The sequence below is a fragment of the Corapipo altera genome, unplaced genomic scaffold (assembly GCF_003945725.1).
Source record: "Corapipo altera isolate COAL_440 unplaced genomic scaffold, ASM394572v1 52b, whole genome shotgun sequence".
In the NCBI taxonomy this organism is placed as follows: Eukaryota; Metazoa; Chordata; class Aves; order Passeriformes; family Pipridae; genus Corapipo; species Corapipo altera.
Window position 1 is genome coordinate 1235803 of NW_020884922.1, and position 23796 is coordinate 1259598.

General features: G+C 40.3%; 2 protein-coding genes across 3 annotated transcripts; one reads left to right on the forward strand and one right to left on the reverse strand.

Annotated features, from left to right (window-relative positions):
* Positions 1–1777: 1777 nt before the first annotated feature.
* ERICH5 (glutamate rich 5) lies at positions 1778–8830 on the forward strand. 2 transcript variants are annotated; one of them, XM_027657064.1, is made up of 4 exons: positions 1778–1873; positions 2887–3303; positions 5276–5389; positions 8677–8830. In XM_027657064.1, exons 2-4 carry the CDS (start codon positions 3030–3032, stop codon positions 8697–8699), a joined length of 411 nt encoding a protein of 136 aa, XP_027512865.1. In that variant the 5' UTR covers positions 1778–1873; positions 2887–3029; the 3' UTR covers positions 8700–8830. The 2 variants fall into 2 exon arrangements, with proteins under 2 accessions (XP_027512865.1, XP_027512864.1); XM_027657063.1 differs by lacking the exon at positions 8677–8830 and having other exon boundaries at positions 5276–5560.
* Positions 8831–14604: 5774 nt separating this feature from the next.
* RIDA (reactive intermediate imine deaminase A homolog) lies at positions 14605–23538 on the reverse strand. Its single transcript, XM_027657114.1, has 6 exons — positions 23399–23538; positions 18997–19102; positions 18351–18405; positions 17543–17611; positions 15946–16001; positions 14605–15533 (listed from the first exon to the last, which is right to left on the reverse strand). The coding sequence occupies exons 1-6, from the start codon at positions 23458–23460 to the stop codon at positions 15471–15473; spliced, it is 411 nt and encodes a 136-aa protein (XP_027512915.1). The 5' UTR covers positions 23461–23538; the 3' UTR covers positions 14605–15470.
* Between the last annotated feature and the right edge of the window lie 258 nt (positions 23539–23796).

The following is a 23796-nucleotide window of genomic DNA, read 5'->3' on the forward strand; positions in this document are numbered from 1 at the left end:
GCTGAAAGTACCCTGCAGAAATCTCTTTATCCTGTGCCTGCTGTCTTGTTCACCTGGTCAATATACCAATTCCTCTGCCTTTCCATCCTCCACTGAAAGATGTTCGCACAGGAACACTGAAGGGCTCAGGGAAATAACTGAAGTAATTTATTCAGAGTATTTTAAGAATTCTGTCTAAACACCTGTTAATGTCAGGATAGGTTATGAAATGTAATAAATATATAAATTAATGTCATGGTAAGGATGAAGAGCAGTTTGTAATTACAGATGAAAGATCTCCATTAATTGGGCAGTTGCCAGCCAGATATGTTAATAATTTTAAATCTAGTTTAATAAGAAAGGACGGTTTGAAAAAAAAATTATCCAAAGTTGTTAATGTGAGAAAATGTACATTTAATGTATAAATGTATTTAAAATAAATTTAATTTTATTAAATGTATTTAATAAAAACAAAAATCTGAGGCTTTTCCAAAAGGAAAGAAAGAAGGCAAAGGGAAAAATACTGTTGCCATGGCCCACTTAAATTCCCTGTATTTGTCATTGTTTTTCCAGTTGAAATTGTCTACAGCAGGGAAAATAAAAATTATAAATTTAAAAATAAAACAAAACTAGACAGAATCCTAGAAATGTTGATTGCCACATGATGTTTATTCTTCTTGGGGATAAAGGTATTGAACAGATTACTGTGAGGATTTTTTTTCCATATTAAGGAATTCTTTGCATTTCAGATGAGAGCAGAGGAATGCTTCCAGGGTTTCCAACAGTGCAGATCTCATGTTGAATGGCAGTATTTTATAAATCCAATTTATATAAAACATCTTGATGAAGAGAAGGCTAGCTGGAAGTTACAGGGCTGATATTTATAGAAGCTGCAGGAGATTCCTAGTAATAATAGGTCTGAGGTTTGGGGGTTTTTTTACTGCTAACACCAATCAAAAACATTCTAATTTGAATGACTCATTTATTTCTGTCCATAAGTTTTAAATGCTCCTGACACCAAGCAAGGTGAAGGCATTTAGAAGTGTCCAAAGAGAGGAAAAATAAGAATGTGAAAAGATTAAGTCTCTGGTCTCTGAGCATACATTGCTTTTTTTTAATCACTGCTTAGAGTAGCTTTAGGTTAAGATTTACTTGTTGTTATTCCAATTGGGTATCTGTTTCACCTTGAGCTTCATGTTAAGAAAATGAGTGCCTGGAAGACGAGGTGTGATAGAGATCTAGAGAAGGTAATCAGGGGAAATATATTTGCTGTTTCTTGTAACACAAGAACTGTCACTCAATGAAATGACTTGCATCAAGCTTAAAACCAGCCAGAATGTGTTTTGCAGGGGGTATAAGTGGGCTGCAGCTCTCATTGCCACTGGTCATGGGGGAGGCTGAGAGTAAATGGATTGAAAAGGGGCTTGGGCAGGTTGACAGAGGAATGTCCACTGACGGATTGAAGCTCAGCCCTGTGGGTTGGGACCATCTGTCCTTTCCCTGTCCCTTGGCAGCTGTCAGAGGCTGGTGCTGCCCTTTGGGGGCTCTGTGGTCTAACATGCATAGCTGAACTTATCTCCTGTTGTTTGAGTTGTGTTATAAATAGCCATACCTATGTGGATTTGGAGGGCATGGTTGGAACTTGGATGGGTTTACAGATCTTGGGACAAATGAGATTTTATCTATGTTGTAGTCAAAGTTGCTTTCTGTCCATCTTGACAGTCCAGATTCCCAGTTCTTGCTCTTCTTCCTGCTTATCTATCCTTCCCTGTTTCTCTAGGCACATGCTGACTAGGTGACACTTGCTGGCAAGGTGTTTTGCTTGAATGCCTCAAAAGAACTGTGAAGTTACTTTAAAGCAGCAGTATTCAAGCAGCTGTTTTAAGAGCAGGAGGTATTACATTTTTTTGCTGTTCATCTATGTATGAACACGCATAGATGTGTTCATCTGTGAACAGTATCATATGATTCTGCTTACTGGCTTTGACAACGCAATCATAATTTTCTCAGAAAATAACATTTTTCCAGTTGTGTAATTATTATATAAACATTTCATACATGAATTACTAGGGTTTTCATCCTGGCATTCCTTTGAAGAAGATTAACTGCAAGATCTTGTCAAATTGAATTTAATCAGAACATTATTAAATCAGTCTGATAGGTAGGTATAGCTCATTTTGAGTCTTCAACTTTCATACTTAAATACCTGTCAGAGTAATTTTGTCAGTTCTTTATTCGTAATTTTTTTCTGCCAAAACCCATTGCTTTACTAGCCAAGTTGATGAAAGATGAAAGAAGTGGAAGTTAATTTGTTTAGGCTTCCTGTTATTGATTTTTTTATCAGACAGAGCATACTATGGATGGTAGTTTGGTATTGAAAGAGACAGACAAATTGGTTTTTGTTTTAAGAAGTGGGCACTACTCATCTTCCAGAATGAGAACATTTTCAGGGTTTTTCATTGAGCCCGCCTGGAGGCACCACCAGAATTTTCCCACGTGCAGCCCAGACCAGCAGCTCCCTCACACTCATCACATTGATCCTGTGCTTGGTTTGGGGCAGGATAAGGTGCTTCCTTGCATAGTGTTCCCTCACCTGCAAACCACCTGCACACTTCAAATACATAAGGCAAAATGTAATAGGACAGTGACCTGTAAACAGGTCAGCTCTCTTCATACAAAAATATATGATATGCTTCAAATGAAAACTTCGTTTTAGTGTAAGAGCAGCACCATCTTCTATGGGATATTTGTGGATATGTGCAGCACACTTGTGAGAGGGTATGTTCCTAGCCAGGAGGGAGCTCTTTGACAGGTAGTGCTTATGCGGTTCACTGTGGGTTTAGTTTTCATTGAGCTTACTACTCACCAATTCTCTTTTTTCTTTGTTTGCCCTTCTGCAACTAAAAGCATCATCAGGTGCAAGCACCTTGACTGCAGACAATCACGAAACCGTAGCTGACCAAACACAGTTGGACCCAGAAGAGGATGTGAGCCTTGCCTCTGAGGAGACAAACCTAGGGGAGCATCTGCCCGGAGAGGATGCTGCAGCCATGATTCTGGATGTTGAGGAGAAGACCGATTCAGTCAGTAAAAGGGAGGAGCCAGAGGGCACCGAGCCCCTGCCTGCAGGAGCAGAGGAAAGCTCTGAGCTGCCTTCTGTGTGGAGAGAGGAGGGCAATGGGCCTTCACCTGCAGCACCAGAAGATGTTGGGGCACCATCACCAGGACCAGCTGAGGACAGTGGGCTGGTAGAGGGTAGTGACAGCTCTGTAGTGGAAGTCATGGATAAAGTACATATTACTGAAGAGGACCACTTCATTGAGGGTAATATTTGTACTTTCATAAATTCAGGAGACCGAATTTTGCCTCCAGAGACATCTGTGTGGGTACTTTTGACTTTACTAAGAGCCTCACAAGAGCTTCTGGAGTCAGAATTTGGTCCTGGGAGCCTGTACTATGTGGAGCGTAGAAGAATGTGGGTGAGGAAGCCTCAGATTTACAAGTCCAAGCTGTAATAAATTTAATCAGCATTTCCAGTCATTATCTCTGCTACTTCATTTCATGTCCTTTTTGTTCTTAGCGGGTAAAATGCCCCACCATACCCCTCATTTAAAACATTGTGTCTCTGTATAGCTCAGACACATTCCTTAATATTTGCAGAGCTCAGACACATTCCTTAATATTTGCAGAGCTCTATTACTTAGTCACATGTATTAATTATAAAGCAACTTTCCCTGGGCACATAAAGTTGGAGGCTGCCTGGATGTGTAAGAAAAAGCATTTCTGATGTATGCCTGGCATATCCAGTCTGTCCTAGAGCCTTGGCTACTAGACAAGCTAAATAGAAGTAGTAGCAGAGGGACATTGGGCTGGGCTTTCAAAAATGTCTGGAGATGACTAGCGGTGGAGGAAGGCTGCATGAGGAGGCAGTGGTGTCTGAGATGGCAGATATTTCCATGTGCAGTGAGAGGGACCTTTAGTGAGAGATGTGCTTGTTCCTGAAAATTTTAGGCTATGCTCATCTTTGGGCTGGTGCCCAAATGACATGGACTGCACATGCAAGAGGTGAACACTTCACAGGAGGAGTCGAATTTCTCTTGAATTGTACAAAGTAGCTTGGTAAGGAATCAGATACATCCTGGGGGAGCTTTTTTCAGGGAACAAGCAAGCGAAGCACAAAGAGGAATATTTCTCTGCAGGGAAACATGGTATCAGCAGCCTTCCTCACTCCACATTTGCCTTGAAGAAATGCAAGATGCAGGAGAAGGACTGGTCTGTGTGAAGTCCAGAACCGCTTACACACACTACCACTAATCCTGTGGCTTTGCTCTGCATGTCTCTGAACTGGCTGTATAAATCTCACTCTTTGCATTCCGGTAGCTGAGCAGGGTGGTTGACTTACTTTGTCCTCTCCTGTGTCTCTCCACAAAAGAATTTTGAAGTTTCCTCTACATAACATGGGCATCTATCCTTAGGCATACAGCCTCATTTTATGTAATGAGTAAATGACAGGATGCTCACCTGTTAAACTCACAGTCTTGCCCAGTTGCAAACTCATTAATCACCATTTCTAAGCCTCAGGGCAGAATGCTGAAGGCAGAGCAGCACACACTGAACATTGCTCTGCCACCTCATGTCTGTGCAAACACATTTACAGTTGACTGTTTGGCTGAAGATGAGTCGTGGGGCTTTGAGCACCAAATGATGTGTGCAGGGCCAGTGAACAAGACTTTAGGAAAAAGAGTTTTGCTCCTATTACTTCCAAGCTATCTTAACTTGTGTGCATTCTCTTTCCATGAGGCATATGATGAAGAGTCTTTACATTTTTATGCTATGGTGAATAGGATACTTAGCATTTGTTGCACTTTCCTTTATGCTTCCATAGCTGTGTGAGGAAATGAATCAGGGACCAACTTCCCAGGGAAAGCACAAATTCAGCCAGACTGGCACGTTACCATGTTTTCTATTTCCGTTTTGTTCCAATTGCAAATAAAACTGCACATATATAAAATAAAATCCAGGAAAAATAATTTGAACAGAAATAGTACTCGTGATGTCTTTTGGATATAGCATCAAGGGGATTTTGTGAAAGCATAAGGAGAACTTCATGGGCATGAGGCATGCATATAGCTGGATGGGATCATCCTGTTTGTTGTCTATGGATTCATTCAGGGGGAACCTTTGTAAGGGGCATTGGAGAGCTGACAAAGCAAAATTAGGTTTACAGAAGGGAGCTGGGGCACTTGGTGCTTTTCTCAGTGGATGCTAATTTGATCTCCATGGTTACCATTCCCAGGTGAGACGGGAGAACAGGTGGAAACTGAGCTGCTCAGTGAGACAGTAAGTGGAGGGCCTGAAACAAAAGAAGAAACAGGAGAAGCTGTGGATAGTGCAGCAGCGACAGAGATGGGTACGTTGACAGAGGAGGGAAGGACCACATGGGTTATTGTTTAGGAGACAGAAAATACTGTGCTGTCCTTAATGAGCACTTCTTGTCATTCCCCTACCGGCAGGCATCTGCTTTCTGCATTTTAACATGAGAGCATCATAAATACTTTTGTTTACATTAAGAGACATTTTTGGAAGCAATCAATTGGAAGTCTTGCTTTTTACATGGGTCGTCTTTATACAATATTTGAGCCTTACCAGAGATAAATTATCCAGCTTTGGAGAGAATGCTAGACTGTGACATGCAGTCTTGGAAAATAAAAACCACTCTGCTCATTATTATTTGCGGGCTTCTTTTTGTGAGCTAAGCCTTAAAGCTGCTTTGTGATTTCCATTCTATGTCAGTCGTTTTAGATCCTCTCGTTCTTCATATCAGTTGGAACCAGCAGTGGTGCTGCGGTGAAAGCACATTGCACAACAAATGTAGTCACATGGTGGGAAGAAAAAGTCAGAGGCCAAATAAAGTGCCTTTGAAAATTCATCACACCAGTGAAGAGAAAAATTCGAGGAGATGGGATTATCCCTCTGTCAGACTTTGAAATTATGGTCACAATTCTGTCAACACAGTCTTTCTGCGAAAGTTATTTATTTTTCTTCCTCCACGTTCACTAAGAATCCCACACTCAGGTCCATCACATAAGGTAATTACATGCCCCAGAAGACAGAATTAGAATAATAGAATTATTTAAGTTGGAAAATACTTCTGAGATCATTGAGTCCAACTGTTGACCCATCACTGCCAGGTCCACCAGTAAACCATGTCCTACACCCATATGTTTTTTAAACACTTTCAGGGATGGTTCTACACCCATATGTTTTTTAAACACTTTCAGGGATGGTGATTCCACCATCACAGATTACCCTGTGGTATTGCTGAAATGTGAAAAGGGATGAGCAGGCAACACAGGCACTTCCTCTCTTCCCCTGTTGAACTTATTGTAGCTATGCTCAAAATCTCTCCGGGATAGTGAGTATTTCTGTAATTGAGGACAGCTTTAGCAGAAAGGGTAGTAGATACCTTACACCAGTGCCTTTCATGACTTCCAAATTAACTTCTTGCACCTGGGATGAGAAGTTTTTGGTTCCTTCCCAATGCTATCATACACCAGTATATGCTAGTATATGTCAGCTTTGAGCTCCCAGTAGCAAGCCAGCTTGTTCCACTTGTGCTACAAGACTAAGGAAAATGTTTTTCAGCACAAGCACTGTAGCCTGGAAGACCAGTAGGGTGATGGTCCAGCAGTTTGGTCAAGGCATAAGTGCCTTTATGACTTTGTGATTACTCAAGTAAAATTAGATCAACGGTGATAAAACAAAAAAAATTACTCAACTCCCTTTAATTTTCATATTTGGCAGTTGCTCCCCTTTATACTGCTACTTATTAAGCTAGCCTGTGAGGACAAGCAGATGTTGGCCACTGACAAGTGTGCTTTTGCATAATTTTTAGATTTATGCCATATAGCTTTGCTTATGAAGTCAAAACAATTCTATTCAATCAACTTGTTTTTAATGTCTTGCCCATATGCTTTTGCAAACAATTATCTGTCTGTGCTGAGTTCAGCAAAGCACTTGATTCTAGGAGAATCAAAGAACAGTTTAAAGAACAGCTTCCTGCTCCTGAAGAGTAAGAGAATCATAGAAAGGCCTGTATTGGAAGGGACCTTAAAGATCATCTAGTTCCAGCCCCCCTGCCATTAGATCAGGTTGCTCAGGGCACCATCCAACCTGGCCTTGAATACTTCCAGAATCCAGAAATTTCATCATGTGATAATTACAGCTTTATTGAAATACTTTCTGCATTTTCCCGCTTTGACAATATTCTCCCCAACAGTTTTGTGGGGAAGCAGAAAAAGCAGCCCTGCTTCTGTGTCTGTAATGCTTTTAAGATGATAGGAATGCATTGATGCACACAGCTCAGAGAATGGCTACGGGCAAGAGGAGAAAACAATGTTAAGAATGGAATAGCGACCATTTAAACCTGGGATGCTGTTGTGTAAGGATCTTGAAAGGATATTGAAGAACTAAAACAAGGTTCTGGGCAGGGAAACAGAATGGCTTAAGGGAATGAAAAAATTCTTACTTTGAGAGACATCAAAACCACTCAGAGCCTTGCCTCTGAGAGGGTACAACTAAGAGGATATGAGCTTTTCCTAGTGCAAAAAAATATTGCTCTAAAGATAGCTGCAATCCATCTCTGAACAAATGCTCAGTGACATGCTAAGTGTGTTGAATTAAAAAAAATCAAAACCATTAAAGGTAGTTGGTTATTTTTCATGCTACATTAGCCATCTTCATGCTAATTAACTGTCTTTGTCACAGTCAGTCACTGCAGTTGGATGTCTGTCACTCAACTTGATTCCCGTGCAAATTTCCCACCTTCCCACCCTCATGGAACACCATTATTCACTATGAGGAAGTTCCATCTTCTCATGTTCCCAATCTATCCTTGCAGAGTCTTCTGGCTGGGAAAGAAGTACTTTGAGCTTGAGTTGTCTGACACTGTGATTTCAGCCAATCATCCCCTTGGCCACTTTTTTTTTAAGTATCAAGGAAGCCAGTGAGCCTCAGAGCTTCTCAGCTGCTGATGGTTAACATCAGTAGTTTCAGGGGCTGGTTCCTCAACCATACTTTGTCACGGAATGGCTAAGGTAGAAAGGTGCCTCTGAAGCTTGTCTAGTCCTGCTCAAAGCAGGGTCAGCTGGAACAGGTTGTCCTGTTGGGTTTTGAATCCCCAAGGATGAAGATTCCATAAATTGTGGGCAGTCAATTCTCATCAGTCAATGTCCTTAGAGGAAAAAAAAAAGAAAATATTTTCTTATATTTAATACTCAGTTACTTGAATTTATGCCCTATGTCTCTTGTCCTTATTCAAGATTTAATGTCCATGAGATGCCTGCCTCTATGTCAGATATGACTGAAAGGATCTAGTGATTTCAAAAGTTGTTAAGAGAAAAGGCAGCAGGGTGGGGAGGAGAACGAGACTGTTGCAGCATAACACAGAGGTGATGTTAATGTCTGTGAGAGGAAGACAGGATGAACATGATGGGGCAAGAGGAAGCAGAGCCAGTGGCTGCTTGTGGTCATTTCAGGTTGACACAGAACATTCTTACAGATCTGGGAGAAGAACAGATACCCTCCTTCATCCTGTGATGCCTCCAGGGAACTTTCACTTTGAATTCCTGTGAGATGTTGTGAATATCAAGTTGTACCTTCAATTAATCGCTAAATTAATTTTTCCATGTGTTTCAGAGACAGCTAATAACAAGGAATAGAAGTTATGTCTCTATGAACGTCCTCTTCTTGGGCCTGCTCTTCTGTCCACACGAACATTTTAAAATTTTATTGGGTTGGGAAGATAGAAAAGCTTTTATGGATTGAGCCACAAGCTACAGACACATGAATAAAAGGCATCAGAAAAAGTTTTACATAATGTAAATATTCTTTAGTTCAAGCTGCCAAGATCTCAAGTGTTTGAAATACCTAAACTTTCACCACCGTGCCACAGAGTGCCTTCTGTACACAGTGGGATAATTTTCCAACAGCAGTATAACCATTCAGTTTTCAATTAGGATTTTTTTCCAGGTTCAGATAACTAACTTCAAGCCTTTTATACCTTCAATCAGCCTTATATAGGATAAAGAATACAGTGCAGCTTTTTTTTTTTTAAGTGACTGTATGCAGGCAATTTCTCTGAGTGCCTGGACTACCAGTGTACGGAGCTGCTCAAGTGTATAGCTTAGAGGACTTAAAGGACTGGGAGATGAAAGTGCCCATTTACCAGGCTGTAACTAAATGCAGAGGTTAGTTTTCCAGAAGATAGAAGATAACAGGGTGCATTGTGCAGGACCCAAGTGGTATGTGCTGCTCACTCCCCATTTTTAAACATAATTTTTTTGAAAGAATAGTAGTACAATATATGTGATGACTTCTGCAAAAACAGGGAGAAGAGGGCATTTTTAACTGGGTAGGATGTTTTAGTAATATAAATCCTAGAAGATAATTTCACAGCTATTAGCATTCATGGTGATTAACAACCTGTCTTTAGCTGTGTAGCTCTCTTCATATGCATTTGTGGCTTCTAAAATAGATTTCTAACAAGAGACAACTGTAAGCCTGTTCCCAAAGGAGAGGGCATCTATTATATTTCCCTGTAGAGCTGTCCTCCCGGAGAAGTACACTATCAGGGACTGTATGGGTTATTTTCCAAAATGCTAAATAATCATTTTGGAGCTGAAGCTGAATAGCAGAGCTTTCAAACAAATCTCCTGTGAAAATGGGTCCTAAATATGATTAGTGTTATGGATCAGACAGAAAGTAGAAATTTGTTCTGATGGTGAATGTTGCAAAGGGACTATATATTGTATATTGTTGAGGACTGTGTTAACAGGATGCTCTAGCATAAGGAAGTAGAACATGGAAAAAAAGTCAATTACGTAAAAAGAGCAAGCATGTCTGTTTTATTAGCTTTACTGTACAAAAGGACTTAACAAAATTTTTTACTGTCACCAGTTAATTACATAAAGCCCCTCTAAGAGCTAAATTTTGTGCTGGAGTCATCTGACTCCAGCTGACTCTGGTTTGTATCAAATAACCTAGTTGATATCCTTGGGCTATCAGCCTTTTGTGTAAGCTGATATAACTTTCTTTGTATCACTAAATCTAAGGTTTTCTGCTTTGCAGGACTCTTTTGAACTTGTCAGCTTCATTTAATGTCAGCATCATATAGGCAACACCATACACTTTTAGAACCCAAATGCATATTTACTATTTTTTTAGGGATTTTTTGCTAGGTGGAAGTTGCTTTTATTTTATTTTTATTTTTACTAGCTTTCTATAATAGAGAAGCTAAAATGAGCAGCTAAATCCATTAAAAATTTGCGAGATCTATTAAAAAAGTGAGAGTTAAAAATCCAAAGAGAGGTAGTCAAAACATGACAAAAATCCATGAGAAGCATACTATGCACTTTGGAGAGCTGAAGAGTGGGGGAGCAGGTACTGAGCAGGATGAGGACAGCCCTGGGTGATACAGGACTAGGCTGGATGTACATCCAGGGTCCAGGATGCCCCAAGAATTTCCACCTTCAGCTGCATCTCAGGGCTGATTTCCTCCTGTGAGCTGGGGATTCAGGTCAGCCACCAGCACCTGTGCCAGCATAACCCCACTCCCAAACACAGGAGATTAAAGTGGTGGAGGAGCCACGCTGACTACTTGTAAGATCACGAGTTGCAGTTTGACCAGCTATATTAAACAATTTTAAAGCATAAACCAAGAAGAGTTCTGTGACAGAGATCAGTAGTATTCACAGCAACAGAGGAGGCTGCACTTGGAAGCAAAATGTGAAGATACATGGGAGTCAAAATGACTGAGCTCACCTCAGTCACTCTTTTCTACTACTGTTGTAACAAGGAAGATGGGTGACAATATATGTTCCTACCTCACTGTTCAACTTTTTCTGGTCATTAAGCAATGCAAATAGAAAAAAGATGAATATAAACCAGTCAGTGACTCAACAGTATCAACCTTTGTCAATCATCTTCATCCTTACATATTCTATAACTACAACAGATGAAAGCTATTTTTCCTTTCTAAAAGATGAAAGATGCTTGGTACTTTGTTAAACGTGAAAATTTAAATCACCTGAAGTCTTACAATGCAGCTGCTAGATAGATGCTGAACATCTCTGCCTTGAGAAATAAAACATTCCTACCTTGAAAATTTCATTGGGGTCTACTATTCATGATCTGTAAGCTACCAAAGCATGTACTATGGATAAAGGGCCGAAATGCAGTTTATTTGCCTCTGCAAACCTGGGACATCACAGAGGTTCCCAAGGACAGAAACTGGTCTGTGTATCGAAGAGCTTTTTCATGTTAAAGGCTGGGAAAAGGTTATGCTCCAATGTCTATGTTTTTTAACACAGGCAAGCATTTTTGAAAATTGCTTTGTATTTTATCAAAAGCTGGACATCCAAGGTAGAAGTAACTACTTCATGCTGCAGGGAGAGCTGGGCAGGACACCTGATGGAACAAACCAAATTTCCAAGCTAACAAGGAAGTTCTGATAGAAATGTTTTTTTAATTACCAATAAACACAGTCCTAGAAGAGGTTAAATTTGCATCCTGTGTCAGCTCCCTGCAGGCACATATGCACCCTGTAAGATCTCAGAAGATACTTGGCCATCTGACTGGCTGGGATTGGCTCTTTCACTCAGTGAGGAGCTGCTTTCAGGTAAACACTGCAGCAAGTGCAAGTGCTTGTAGCAGGAGATTAGGGCAGGTTAAGTGCTTTAAGAGAGCAAAGTTAAACTTGGCAGTGAAGTTTATTTTTGCACTGTTTAATCTGTAGAGTATATAATCATTTGAAGAAGAAAAAGTTGTATTAAAAGAAACACCTGGTAGAACATGCATGTTTTGGTATTTCTTTACTTTCACAGAAAGAGAGGACCTGTTTTGTTGTGGTTTTTCAGTTACACTTGATGGAAACAAATTCTAAATGATGAAAATGGGATGCCACCAGCTGAATTGCAACTTCATATTTTTGCATGCTCAGTTTAGCAAACAAAAAAAGCTATGTTTAACTTGCCTCTACCTAAAACAGGTTTTATTAAATATCCATGTACTAAGTAGTTTGTATGCTAAGACCTAAGAGACAGTCATGATACCTGCTTCTCGTATCAGAGAATTACAGAGCTTAGCCTTTTTGTTTTAAACAATAGAATCAAATAATAAAAGTCTGCTTAAAAAAATAAATGTTTTATACACCTCTATGGCAGGCTGATTGTTTATGCTGAGAACTGTTATAGCTGTAAATAAGAGGTTTTTTTCAGTTATTCTAGACTTCCTGTACCAGAAGAATACGTATTTAGATCAGAGCCATTCAAGAAAGGTCTCTGATCTAAATATGTAGTCTAAAAACTACAACTGGTCTCCACCTAAAAAATTGTAAAGCTAAAAGTGAATTTTATTTCCTGACTTTTTGCACTGATAATAATGTTTTTAATGGAATCAATGTGTTCTGCCTTGTTAGCTGCACTCAGAATGCATTTTTTTCCAGGTGTTTCACTTACATTTCAGTCTCAGACTGACCCTTACTATGTAAAGCAGTGGTGTATTAACATGACTCCTACCAGGGAAGTTTCCCAAAGGAGTTCTATAAAGGGCTTACATCAGCCAAAGCACACGTCAGCACTCCAACAAAATATCAAAACTGCCATCTAGTGTTATGTTCAAGGTTGGCAAAGAGGCAGCACGGCCCAGGTAAGGCAGAGAGGTAAGAAGGGATAACCACAGCGATTACACAAGGCTGAACTTAGCTGATGTTCAAGACTGTTGAAATCAGCTGACTTATGGGAACTTGAACTATTTGTACAAATAAGTGAAATAAATTCAAACAACACAATTATATGTGAACAAAGCTGTTACAGAGAACCCTAAATATAAATTAGAAATTAAACTCCATTTCAATGGAGTTCAAAGGTAACTTCATTCAATTATATTATTCTTAATTCTTATTAATTGATAAAGTGATGCAATATCTGCTCTTTGTTTCCTAGAAAGTCATATCCATATTAGTACACTAACTCCTTCCTAACAAGTCTGACCATGTGTTTTCTTAGGAGGGATTGCTTATTGAGTCAGAGTTGTAGAGCATAAAGACATTAATAGTATAGCCAAGGAGACAGAACAAAAGCAGAAGCCAAAACTAATAAAGTTTATGTGTAGGAAGTTTATTTGCAGAAAAGTTAGGGACTTCTAAAAAGTTGTTTGGAAGTTCACTGTTGAAATAGCAAAAGCATTATTTCCCTTCTAATAAAAATAAGTATCTCCCATTTTTTCAAGGGAAAGCAAGATAATACTGTAAAATATCACACATCACAAGTATATGCTTACTGTGACAAACTCATTTGGAATGTTTTTTCTATAAAGATACAATGTATAATCTCAGTGAAAAGCAGAAACGGCCACTTCCCATCACATCCAGGAGGGTTAAATAGGGCTGACTTCCTCACAACTTTCCAACAGCCCATCTGGTGTATGCTAAAGTGATACCAGGAATGCATGAAAAATACAAAATATTCCTACTGCAACTGAAGTAACAAGATCTGGAAAGCAGAGCTGGTGAGCAGGAAGGTAAGAAACCGTGAGTGGGACACCTACAGTTTATCCAGGGATGGAAGATGATTCACACAGTGTGGCTGTGCTATTGCATGCTGGGGGATTTTCGGACAAGGCAACATCTGCATGTGCCATGGCAAGACTGACAGCAACATGGTGCTGCCAGATTGGACTCTTCTTGTGTGCTTACCATATGAAAACTATTAGCCAGGTAAAAGTACCCAAGAGGAGCATCAGTAGGCTTTATGCACAGAAATACACACACAGAACTGAAGTTTGGGGTCAGAGAGCTGAACAGACAGTATTGGGACTTGCCACGTGGCAAACCAGCGTTATGCCTTCTCCTCACTATTAGTATTACTGCTTTTGTGCTTACCAATATTAAGTGAGTGTGATAACACAAGATGGGACTAGAAATAGCTTCTGATATGCTCAGTCATGGCACTCTGGCATACAAACAACTGCCTCTGGAAGGAGCAGCCTACGAGATTCCCTCTTGCAGTACATTGGATAAAGCAGGTACACATCTCCACCATTAAAACAGTACTTTCTCCAAGATGCTGTTTATAGCTATTTTTACTTTCTACACAAAGACAGTGAAGACAGAGTGACAGTAGCATCCATACACAATTTGATGGCCATCTTCACAGAACAGAGCAAAAAAAAAGATGTTGAGGTGGACAGACTATAGCAGGAAAGAACTTCTGCTCACTTCCCTCCAAATAAACCAACTGTGCTTAGTCATGTGGCTGTGGGGAGGATGGAATCAACTCTGCCATGAGGCAGCTGACTTTCAAACAGATACTTAAAAAACACAATATCCATTGCTACTTGGTTAGAAGATCAGTAGGGATGGGATAACCTACTAGCAGCACCAGTCAGACTTCTCAATATGGCTTAATCACCCCATCAAATTGATGCTTCCGACCTTAATGGCAGCAAAAAAAGAGAGAAGAACTGTAATGCCACAATTGCTGAAATCTTCCTGACTTGGAAAATTTCATCCTTAGCTATTAGGAGAGAGATAATAAGCCTATTCTTCTGGTTCAAATTATTTCTTACTGAATAAGCAAAATGTTTTTTTTTTTTTTTGTAATGGATAATCAAAGCACAATCAGGAAAAGAAGTTTGTTCCCAGAACAGACAAGCACATTTTTGCAGTTGCAATTATATTTTATTCTCATTAAACTTTTTTTTTTTTGGATTTTCGCTTGTTTTTTTTTAAATCAAAACACAGTCAAAGTTGAATTGCTATGAAAAAAATTATGAAAAAAGTTCAGGTAGATATTAATTTACAGTTGATTAATAAAGTTAGCACTTCACTTCAGAAAAGCATAATTTTCTTATTTCTGAAATTAACTTTCTTAAACAGTTGCTTACATATGAAAAAAGTGACTTTCAACAGTAATCTATTATGTAAAGAAAGAGGTCAAGACAATTCAGAAACAAATAGAGTAAAATTCCCCAAAAGTGAAAATATGTCCTAAGCAATTCAAGTGTTCTGTTTTCTCATTTCTGTCATTTTTTCTTATTTAAAATTGTTACTTACAAATCATTCTAGTTTTCTATGTCCAGATCACAGATAGTATAACTTACGACAGTATAACTGTCATAAGCTCACCCAAACATGTACCTTAATACCTGAATATCCAGTGACCATCACAAAGTGGGCCCTGTCCTGCAATCAAGATCAGCTGATTTTAGCAGGACTCCCACAGGTTTCAGGGTTTGCTGGCAGAGAACTCACTGTAAGCTCATATTTTAGAGAATCCAAGGCCCCAGTCCGGAAGAAGGCACCTTTCCTTGGTAAATTTACTACTTTCAACTGCATGTAACTGCTGTTAGTCAACTGTAGGAATCGGATGTAAGGGAGAAGTATTAATCAAATCCAAAACTGTTGCTGTAGGATATCCAGTCTCTATTTATAGTCAGGCTGAAGCATCTTGGAGAGGTCCCTGAATGGCAATAGCTTCAATCTCAACTCGGGCACCCTGTGACGAAACGATGAAGGAACACATTAGGAATTTAATGTATCCATTTTATGAAGCAACGGGATGTACAACACAACCTTGAAAGAACAGTGATATTTGAGAGAGATTACACTTCTGACAGATTTAGCAAGGTTAAATAATATTGACAATTCACTTTACACTTACTCAAGTATCATAAGCCCTTACTTCTAGTGTTGTAGCTATCTTCCACAATAAAGAAATTTATATCTCATATTCAGATCTCTGATAATGTGTGGGAATAAGACTTATACTTAGAAAAAAAGCTTATTAGGAGTCTCCATTAAAATAATTGTGATTGAAGCTATTTCAGAATAAGAAAAGCTGTCAGAGTGCTTCAGAAGTAAGGTATTTCAGAATGGGGGTTTTTTGTAGGCAGAAAAGTGACACTTACTTTGGGCAAAGCAGCAACTTGATAGGCTGCCCTGGCTGGAAAGTTTGCCTTGAAAACTGCAATTTAAACATAAATATCCACTAATCACTGAACTTTGCTTGATAAAACACAGTTCAAAGTAATTTGTATAAAATGCAGTCAATTTGAACAGTTCAAGGCTACAAGTCTCCTGTGCCAGCTATCATTTTTCCCTTTTTGGTTTGTTTTGGTCCCTGACTGCTCTCACATCTCAACAAGCCATCATTCATCACTAAGAAGCCAGATGCAGCTGTGATCTAGTGACCAGTGATACTTGCACTCTGCTGATACTGCAGGGTCTTAACACCAGCTTGGCTGAAAGTGAAAGGTTAAATCAGAACGGTGATCTACAATTGCCAACACCAGGGAGTAGGAGATGGCTCTTTCATAGAAAGAGCAAGAGAGAGAAACAGGCCCCTGCCAGAAGAGTCATGAGCAAAGACCCCAGATTTATGCAAAGTCAACAGCAGTCCCAACTTACTCATCTCAAAGGAAAACAGAGAAAAAAATATGCCCTTGGCCTATTCCTCTGTGCCCGCTTAGATCTGGTGGTCACAGGTGTTAGAACAGGGGGTGAAGCAGAGGGAAGGGTACTGGTAAAGATATAAGAGCTGAATTTGTACAATCATAGAATAACTCAGGTTGGAGGGAACATTTAATGCTCACATAGTCATATCCACCCCCCTGCCACGGCCAGGAACATCTTTCATCAGATCAGGTTGCTCAAAGCCCTGTCCAACCTGACTTCAAACGTTTCCAAGGAGTTTACATAATTAAATGAAACTTTACTCAAAGCTGTTAATCACTGAGATAATAACTCACAATGAAAGAACAGCAACTGCTTTCTTGAACTACAGGTAGGAGGCAACATGTAACTAAGCATCCAGTTGGCCTGTTTTTACCCTGCTTAAACACACACACACCATTCCATTTTGACATGCAGAAGACTGTGTTGATTGCTCATCAGTGAAAGACTTCATTCAAGATCAGATGCTGCTACTCAATTAAAGCCAAAGGAACATAAGGAACTCCTGTGCATATTCTCTCAAATTCTTCTGCACCATATGGGTCATTGGCATCACCTATTTCAGTTTACATTCAGTTTTGTTAACCAAGCATTGTTCGTTTTTTTCCTCAAGTGGAGCAGTGTGGTTCATCTTTGTATAAAAAATGAGCCCTGTCCCATACCAATAACCCACAAATTGTTCAAAGATATAAACAGACTTTAAAGAAATGGAGACACAAAATCTAAAATTAAGCATTTGAAGGCTGCTTACAGTAGAATTATATTAGGGACAACTGAGCATCTATAGAGATAGAGGCATGGAAGATCAACCTGGAGGGATAGCAGGAGTTGATCTTCACAGGACAGTGAGTGAGTGAGATGGTAGGTCACAAATCCACAAGAAATTAGGCTGTCCTTCATCTGATGCTTGCAAATGAATTTTTTTAAAATTTCTACTGGAATTTCAAACAACATGGAACTGCATCATCTGAGTCATTCAAACACTTTGAATACCATGAATATAATTTGTTACACAAGCCATACTGGTAAAATAGAAACAAAACATCTACTTACATTGTTTATAAACATCATTAATATCACTGTAGTCCTTCATGTCTGCCATCAAAACCGTAGTCTTCACAACTGGAAATTATATAACTGCAGTTATTTTAGACCTTGGCTTTGCATACAAAAGTTGAAAAACTTTAATGCATTTCTTGCTTTTATTTCATAAAGTTCTCTTGAGTATTCTAAATATCTTGAAAAGTTTTCCAAACAGATATTGACCATCAGAGCTACAACCTAGAGAACCACCAAAAAAATCTGAGTACCTCGTATGTAAGAAAACTTCCAGGACTTGAGGCATTCCTGACCAGCTCTGAAAAAGCCAAAATCTACCAAGAGGCACAGAACTGACAAGGAAGTAAATTAAAAAAGCTGTTGTAAACCAACTGTTGGCAATAACTTATATCATATATAATATCTGTTGTGAAAAAAGTCCATAAAAAGGCCTGAAAATACAGTCTATGCTAGAATTTTTTGCCCATGATTGTCTAAGCCAGCATTAATCCTGGTTTGGCTGACTATTAGAGTCCCCCCCAAAAAAGTACTGAAAGTGTCTAGAATATTAACAGCATAGACACAAGCCTTCTTTTACCTTCTTTAGCCTAGGATGCCTAAAATGCCTGTAGTCAGGTGCAGCTCTGTCTATACCTAAGCTTTCCCAGCTGGAGTTAAAGTATTAGTACCACTGGCAGAAACTTTCAGTGAAGGGTAGTGTTCCATTGATACCCATTGCAAAGATCACTTTAAAGGTCACTTGATTTTTTTTGTATTTTAATTCAGGTAAAAACTTGTTTGCCACCATCATAGCACCACTTACCATTGCCATAGTCACAGCCTGCAGCTTTCAGGATTTCTCCCATGTTTTTTAGAGCCTATTGAAAATTGAAACAAAAATCTTTTAACTATCAGCTGGGTTATATCTATGTAAGTATGCAAATATGACTTGTAACTTGGCTGCATCCATGTTATATTGTAAGTTCACCCAGCAAAACCTCAACTGTCAAAACTGACCAAAATAAAAACCAATAAAAGTGAGCCTCTAATAAACCATAAATATTAAATCATCTATTCATTAGATGTAAATTTATGATGCAGCTCCATCTCATCCTATTGCACCTCTTTGCTTTTGGGGGAATAAATCTTTCCCCAACTCAAGCCAGGGTTTTTACCGGGGTGTGAACCTTTGTTACAAACATTGATTCTTTCTTACTTTCCTAAAAAAACACTTCCCAAATCTTCGTTTGCAAAGCCTAGCCATGACAAAAAAAACCAGATTCCTCCCCTGACCTCCAAGTTGTCCAAGCAGAAAAAAGACAGGGTTAGGATTGAACGACTTTTTCTTGCTTTTTCCTCATCTGGAGGATGTAAAATGCACTTTCTAGTCTTCTCAATTTCTCACAAGTCCACATTTAACTAAACACATGCCAATCCCAGTACAAGTTCATTGCTAGAAGACTTCTTACCTGCTTAGCTTCCTCCTTTGCCCCTCCAGAGACAAGCTGCCCGGTGGAAGGTTCTAAGCCTATCTGTCCTGCAATGTACATTGTCCGGTCCACCAGCACAGCTTGGCTGAAAACACAAGTCACACTGTAGGTTTAATGCTTCCCCAGGAAAACATCCAAGTATCTGAAAGCACATCTCAAATTTTCTACAGCAGTTTACAATATCTCAGAAAGGAGACTGAGGTTATGCACACACAAGTTTGTACACACAGTCATACACTCAATAGGTGTATGCTTTTGGAAGTGCTGGGGTTAGGCCATCTATGGAATTGCACAGACCTGTTTTTGAGGAAATAAACCCCATTTCTTGGTTCAGAGTATGAGTGCAGCAACACAACACTAAACTGACCTACAGATTCCACACTGCAGATAGCACAGAAGCAAGGCAGAGTAAATAGACATTTTTTTGCACACGTCCAGATAAATATTCCATCCTAGTTTGAGAAGCAGACAATACCTTTTATCTACATCTCAGCTGCAGAGCGATGAGGGGAATGAAGGGAAAAAAAAAATGAGGGGAATGAAGGGAAAAAAAACCCACAAAATAAAGAAAAATCAAAAGAGGGCTCATTAGAAAATTTAAGAGTTTTCCTCTCAAACAGGCACCACAGTAACGAGTTACAGCTGTGAGGTGACACCCCACCCGGTGGTTGTTTAGCAGTCTTCCTGTATAGTCATGAATTTGGGCAGTCAGCAAAACACCTTGATCACTCCATCCCCAGAACAATCACGCTCCTTTCACCAAATAACCTGAGTGACCTGTCGGCTGGTTAATTCAGAAGAATGCAGAATTAAAGCTGGTTGCAAAACATTTTTATATAAATGTCAGGTGTGTTTTTGCTGAAGTAGAATTAGCAATTATTAATGCCTTTAGCTGTCACAAAGAGATTAAAAGATTAAAACAAAGATTTAAACTACCTAGCAAACATTATGCAAGAAACATAATTTAATTCTCTTCAGCTAGTAATTAAAAATATTTTGCAAAGGAACTAGAGAAAGATTTTTTGAAAGTGTTTGTGGCGTGTCAATACTGTTTTTCTTACCTCTTCCACTCCACTAGAAAATGCATTGTTTTAACCATTCAACAAGTCTCTCAAGCTACATAAACTACTCAGCACCTCCCTTAGGTATCTGAAGGAGTTTAGCTTCCCTTAAATGTCAGTAGAAATAGAAATTGACACTTTCAAAGTACATTTTTATGACATCTCTTCTCTCAATTGAGATTGACTCAGTTGGATTGTCTCAATCCAACCTCACAGGTGACACAGCTGATTTAGGGACTCAGTAAAATGAGTCAGGCAGTTCAAACAGGGCCATCATTCCCATCTTTCCTTTTATCCCTGTCCTACATTCTCCTGTAATTTCATAAGGGGAAAAAACAGCCAGTAACTTATTGGATGTGGTAAAATATCTTACGTGATAACTGTTTTTTCTGTCATCAACTAACAAAACTGGAGTAAATCACAGAAGAACACCATTTAAAGATGAGAAACTAGTGAATAAAATAGTTTTCCAGCCGACACAGTCTTTTTCATAGAAAATATGTGCCTGTACACATACTCTTCTTTAATTTTCTTTCCTAACATGTCCTGCTTTGTTTGAGGCACAGGCCCTCAGCGCATAAACTTCTGTTCTGTTTGAAGCACAGAGAACCATGCAACAAGAAGGTATGAGCCCTCTTAAAAAAAGACATTGTCTTGTACTGCTTATCATAAAATAAATTACACGATGTTTATCTCAACAGAGGCCTTAGGAAAATCCTAAATCACAAATAACTAGGGACAAAACAAGCTGAAGCCTCCTGATAGCACTGCCAGACCAACATCTGCAACAGCCTTATTGAGTCTCCTTCTCTGCTCCTCCTCAGCTTCCTTCTCTTGGTATGCTTACTGATGGACTCCTCCATTCACTGAGACTAGTAACAACTTACCAACCAAGAGGTACAGTTCTGTGCAGTCAAATGCATGAGTGAAGCTCAGAGAAACTTCAACCACACAAACCCCAATCAGATGTACCCTGCAACTAGGGTCAATCGTAGGTACTCATCAGTCTCAGTCAGCAGAAATCTCATTGTGTGTCTAAAGTCATTCAGGCTTCAGTGTGTCTAAATGCATAACTGGATAAACACGGTGACCTTGGAAGAAAATTGTCCATCAGAGAGATGGTGTTTAAAGACAAGCACTGCAAAGTTAAACAGATCTTCTGAACACAAATGATTGTGGATTAATTCAAGAACAGTATTGCTGCAGTGTCTTTTAAAAGGTTAATAACATTAATGAGATGTATATATACACATATACATATATGTGTCTTTTTAAATATCTATCTACCTACCTATCTCAAGGTACTGGCAAATGGATGCAGTAAAGGAAATAGAAAAATACAGTAAAAATTGGTCACCAAAAAGCATATTGAATGGCTGTAGCAGGACCAGAAATGCATCCCACACATCCCAATTCTTCATTCCATATTAAGCCCACATTCCTGGGTTACCATGCTCAAACTTCACAGCAGAGATGTGGCAGTTATTTCTTGTGCAACTTCTGCTCACTGGACTTTGACAAGTTTACTGAAATCAGATAAACTAAGTTAGTGATAAACTTATTGATGTTAGACCTGTCGTACAATTAACAGGCAGCATAATAAGAAGTATTTCATCAAGAACTATCAGTAAGCACAAAATGTTGGAGTGCAGTTAATCCACAACAGAACTGGAGAACTATATTGAAGACCAGGCCAGTGTGGTGTGTGCGTGTGCAGCAGAAGAATCATCGCCTTTCCACGTCTTAGATGTTCTCCTAACGCCAAGCAGTGCTGCAGTACAATAACAGTTTATTGTTTACAGAAGTTAACCTTCATGTCATGTCTCTCGGCAAAAATACTTTGTATTTTTCACAGTCTGAAGCTCAGAAAGCTCAGGGCACAAAGTAATGGAGACAAAAATGCACCTGGAAGGCAATAAGGTACTATTGGGAATACAAAGACTGAATGCAGAATTAAAATTTCGTATAAAATGCCCTAGTATAAAAACCCCTCTGTACCTTAGCTATAAGAGTATGCTATACTGATTGAACTTTTTTTTCTCATCCCTATAGTAAAGAGAAACTCTTCTGCAAATAAAAGTGGGATTTTTCTTTTTTTTAAATTGCAGGCAGATCTGCTGCAACAACAAACTTGTGAAAACATTGAACAACATCTTACATATTTTTACAGCAGTTAGCTTTTAGACTGAAAAGCGTTTACAAACATTCAAAATAAGGAAGGATCTGCAATTCTGAGGCACTGAACTCTCCATCTGCCCAAGCTCACCCTGGATCAGGCTCAGCCTTCCCTCTCCATTGCCTCCATAGTCAGCACTCTCTGTAACTTCCCTGTGCAACACGCTTGTCTCTAGGCAAACACATTTTCCCGGAGAAGAATCATTCTTCCTCTTGCAGTTTATTTTTCATTCACTTCTTGCCACTAATTTCAGAATTATTTTCCCAAACTGACTTCTGGAGGGTCATTTTAAAACGGTTAGGGGACATCCCCCTGCATGGCACTGCAGTCCGGCTCCTACTGCAGGACTCCAGTGTCCTGGGGGTTACCAGCTCAGGGGTCCTGCCCTCACCTCAGCCCCAGGGCAGCTTGACAGACCCTACTGGGATCTGCCGAAACCCCATCAGCAAAACATGCTTCTGCTTCTCCCAAGAGACCTCTCCCTCACAGAATCACAGAATTGTTAGGGTTGGAAGGGACCTCTGGACATCATCCAGTCCAACCCCCTTGCTAAGGCTGGGTCACCTAGAGCAGGATACACAGAAACATGTCCAGGTGCGTTCTGAATATCTCTAGAGAGGGAGACTCCATGACCTCCCTGGGCAGCCTGTTCAGTGCTCTGCCACCCTCAGTGTAAACATCTTCCTCATGTTGAAGTGAAACTTCTTGTGTTTTAGTTTATGGCCATTGCTTCTTGTCCTGTCGCTGGGCATCACTAAAAAGAGTCTGGTACCATCCTCTTGGCACCTGCCTTTGAGATACTTATACGTACTGATGAGATCCCCTCTGTCTTCTCTTCTCTGTCCAGCTCCTGCAGTCTCTCCTCACAAGAGAGATGCTCCAGACCCTTCATCATCTTTGTGATCCTCTGCTGGACCCTTTCCAGTAGCTCCTTGTCTTTCTTGAACTGAGGAGCCCAGAACTAGACAAAGTACTCCAGATGTGGCCTCACTAGGGCCAAACAGAGGGGCAGGATCACCTCCCTCAACCTGCTGGCCGCACTCTTCCCATGCACCCCAGGATACCATGGACCCTCCTGGCCGCAGGGGCATTGCCAGCTCATGGTCAACCAAGACTCCCAGATCCTTCTCAGCTAAGGCATTACCTGTAGGGACCCAGTGCAGGGGCCTTGGTAGTGCTGATTATTTTCTTCACGAGCGAGGCCATAGTTGGCGCAGATGCCGCCGTCGGTGCTGCCGTCGGTACCCGCCCCTCCCCGCCTCCCTCAGGATCCCGCCGGCGCACTACCCGCCCACCGCCGCCCGCAGGGGTTTATGGGAAGTGTAGTCCCCGAAACTGCGTGAGTGGGCACGGTGCGCATGCGCCTCACGGGGCGCGTGCAGCCGCGTGTGCTGGTGGAGGTCGCGCCGGGAGCGAGCGCTGGGTCTGTGGCGGTGCCTGTGCCCGCTCCGCCCGCGGCTGCACCGCCCGCCAGCGCCTCCCGCCTCCCCCCGCTACCCAGAGGCTCGGCAGCCCCCGCCACCCAGAGGCTCGGCAGCCCCC

Bases quoted from the DNA above. Each gene is read 5' to 3' on its own strand.
- ERICH5 (XM_027657063.1), top strand. From the start codon at position 3,030: ATGATTCTGGATGTTGAGGAGAAGACCGATTCAGTCAGTAAAAGGGAG. The intron at 3,304-5,275 runs GTAATATTTGTA...TACCATTCCCAG, and splicing joins AGAGGACCACTTCATTGAGG to GTGAGACGGGAGAACAGGTG.
- RIDA (XM_027657114.1), bottom strand. From the start codon at position 23,460: ATGGCCTCGCTCGTGAAGAAAATAATCAGCACTACCAAGGCCCCTGCA. The intron at 18,406-18,996 runs GTAAGAAGTCTT...AATTTTCAATAG, and splicing joins CAAAGGAGGAAGCTAAGCAG to GCTCTAAAAAACATGGGAGA. The intron at 17,612-18,350 runs GTAAGTGGTGCT...TATAATTTCCAG, and splicing joins AGGCTGTGACTATGGCAATG to TTGTGAAGACTACGGTTTTG.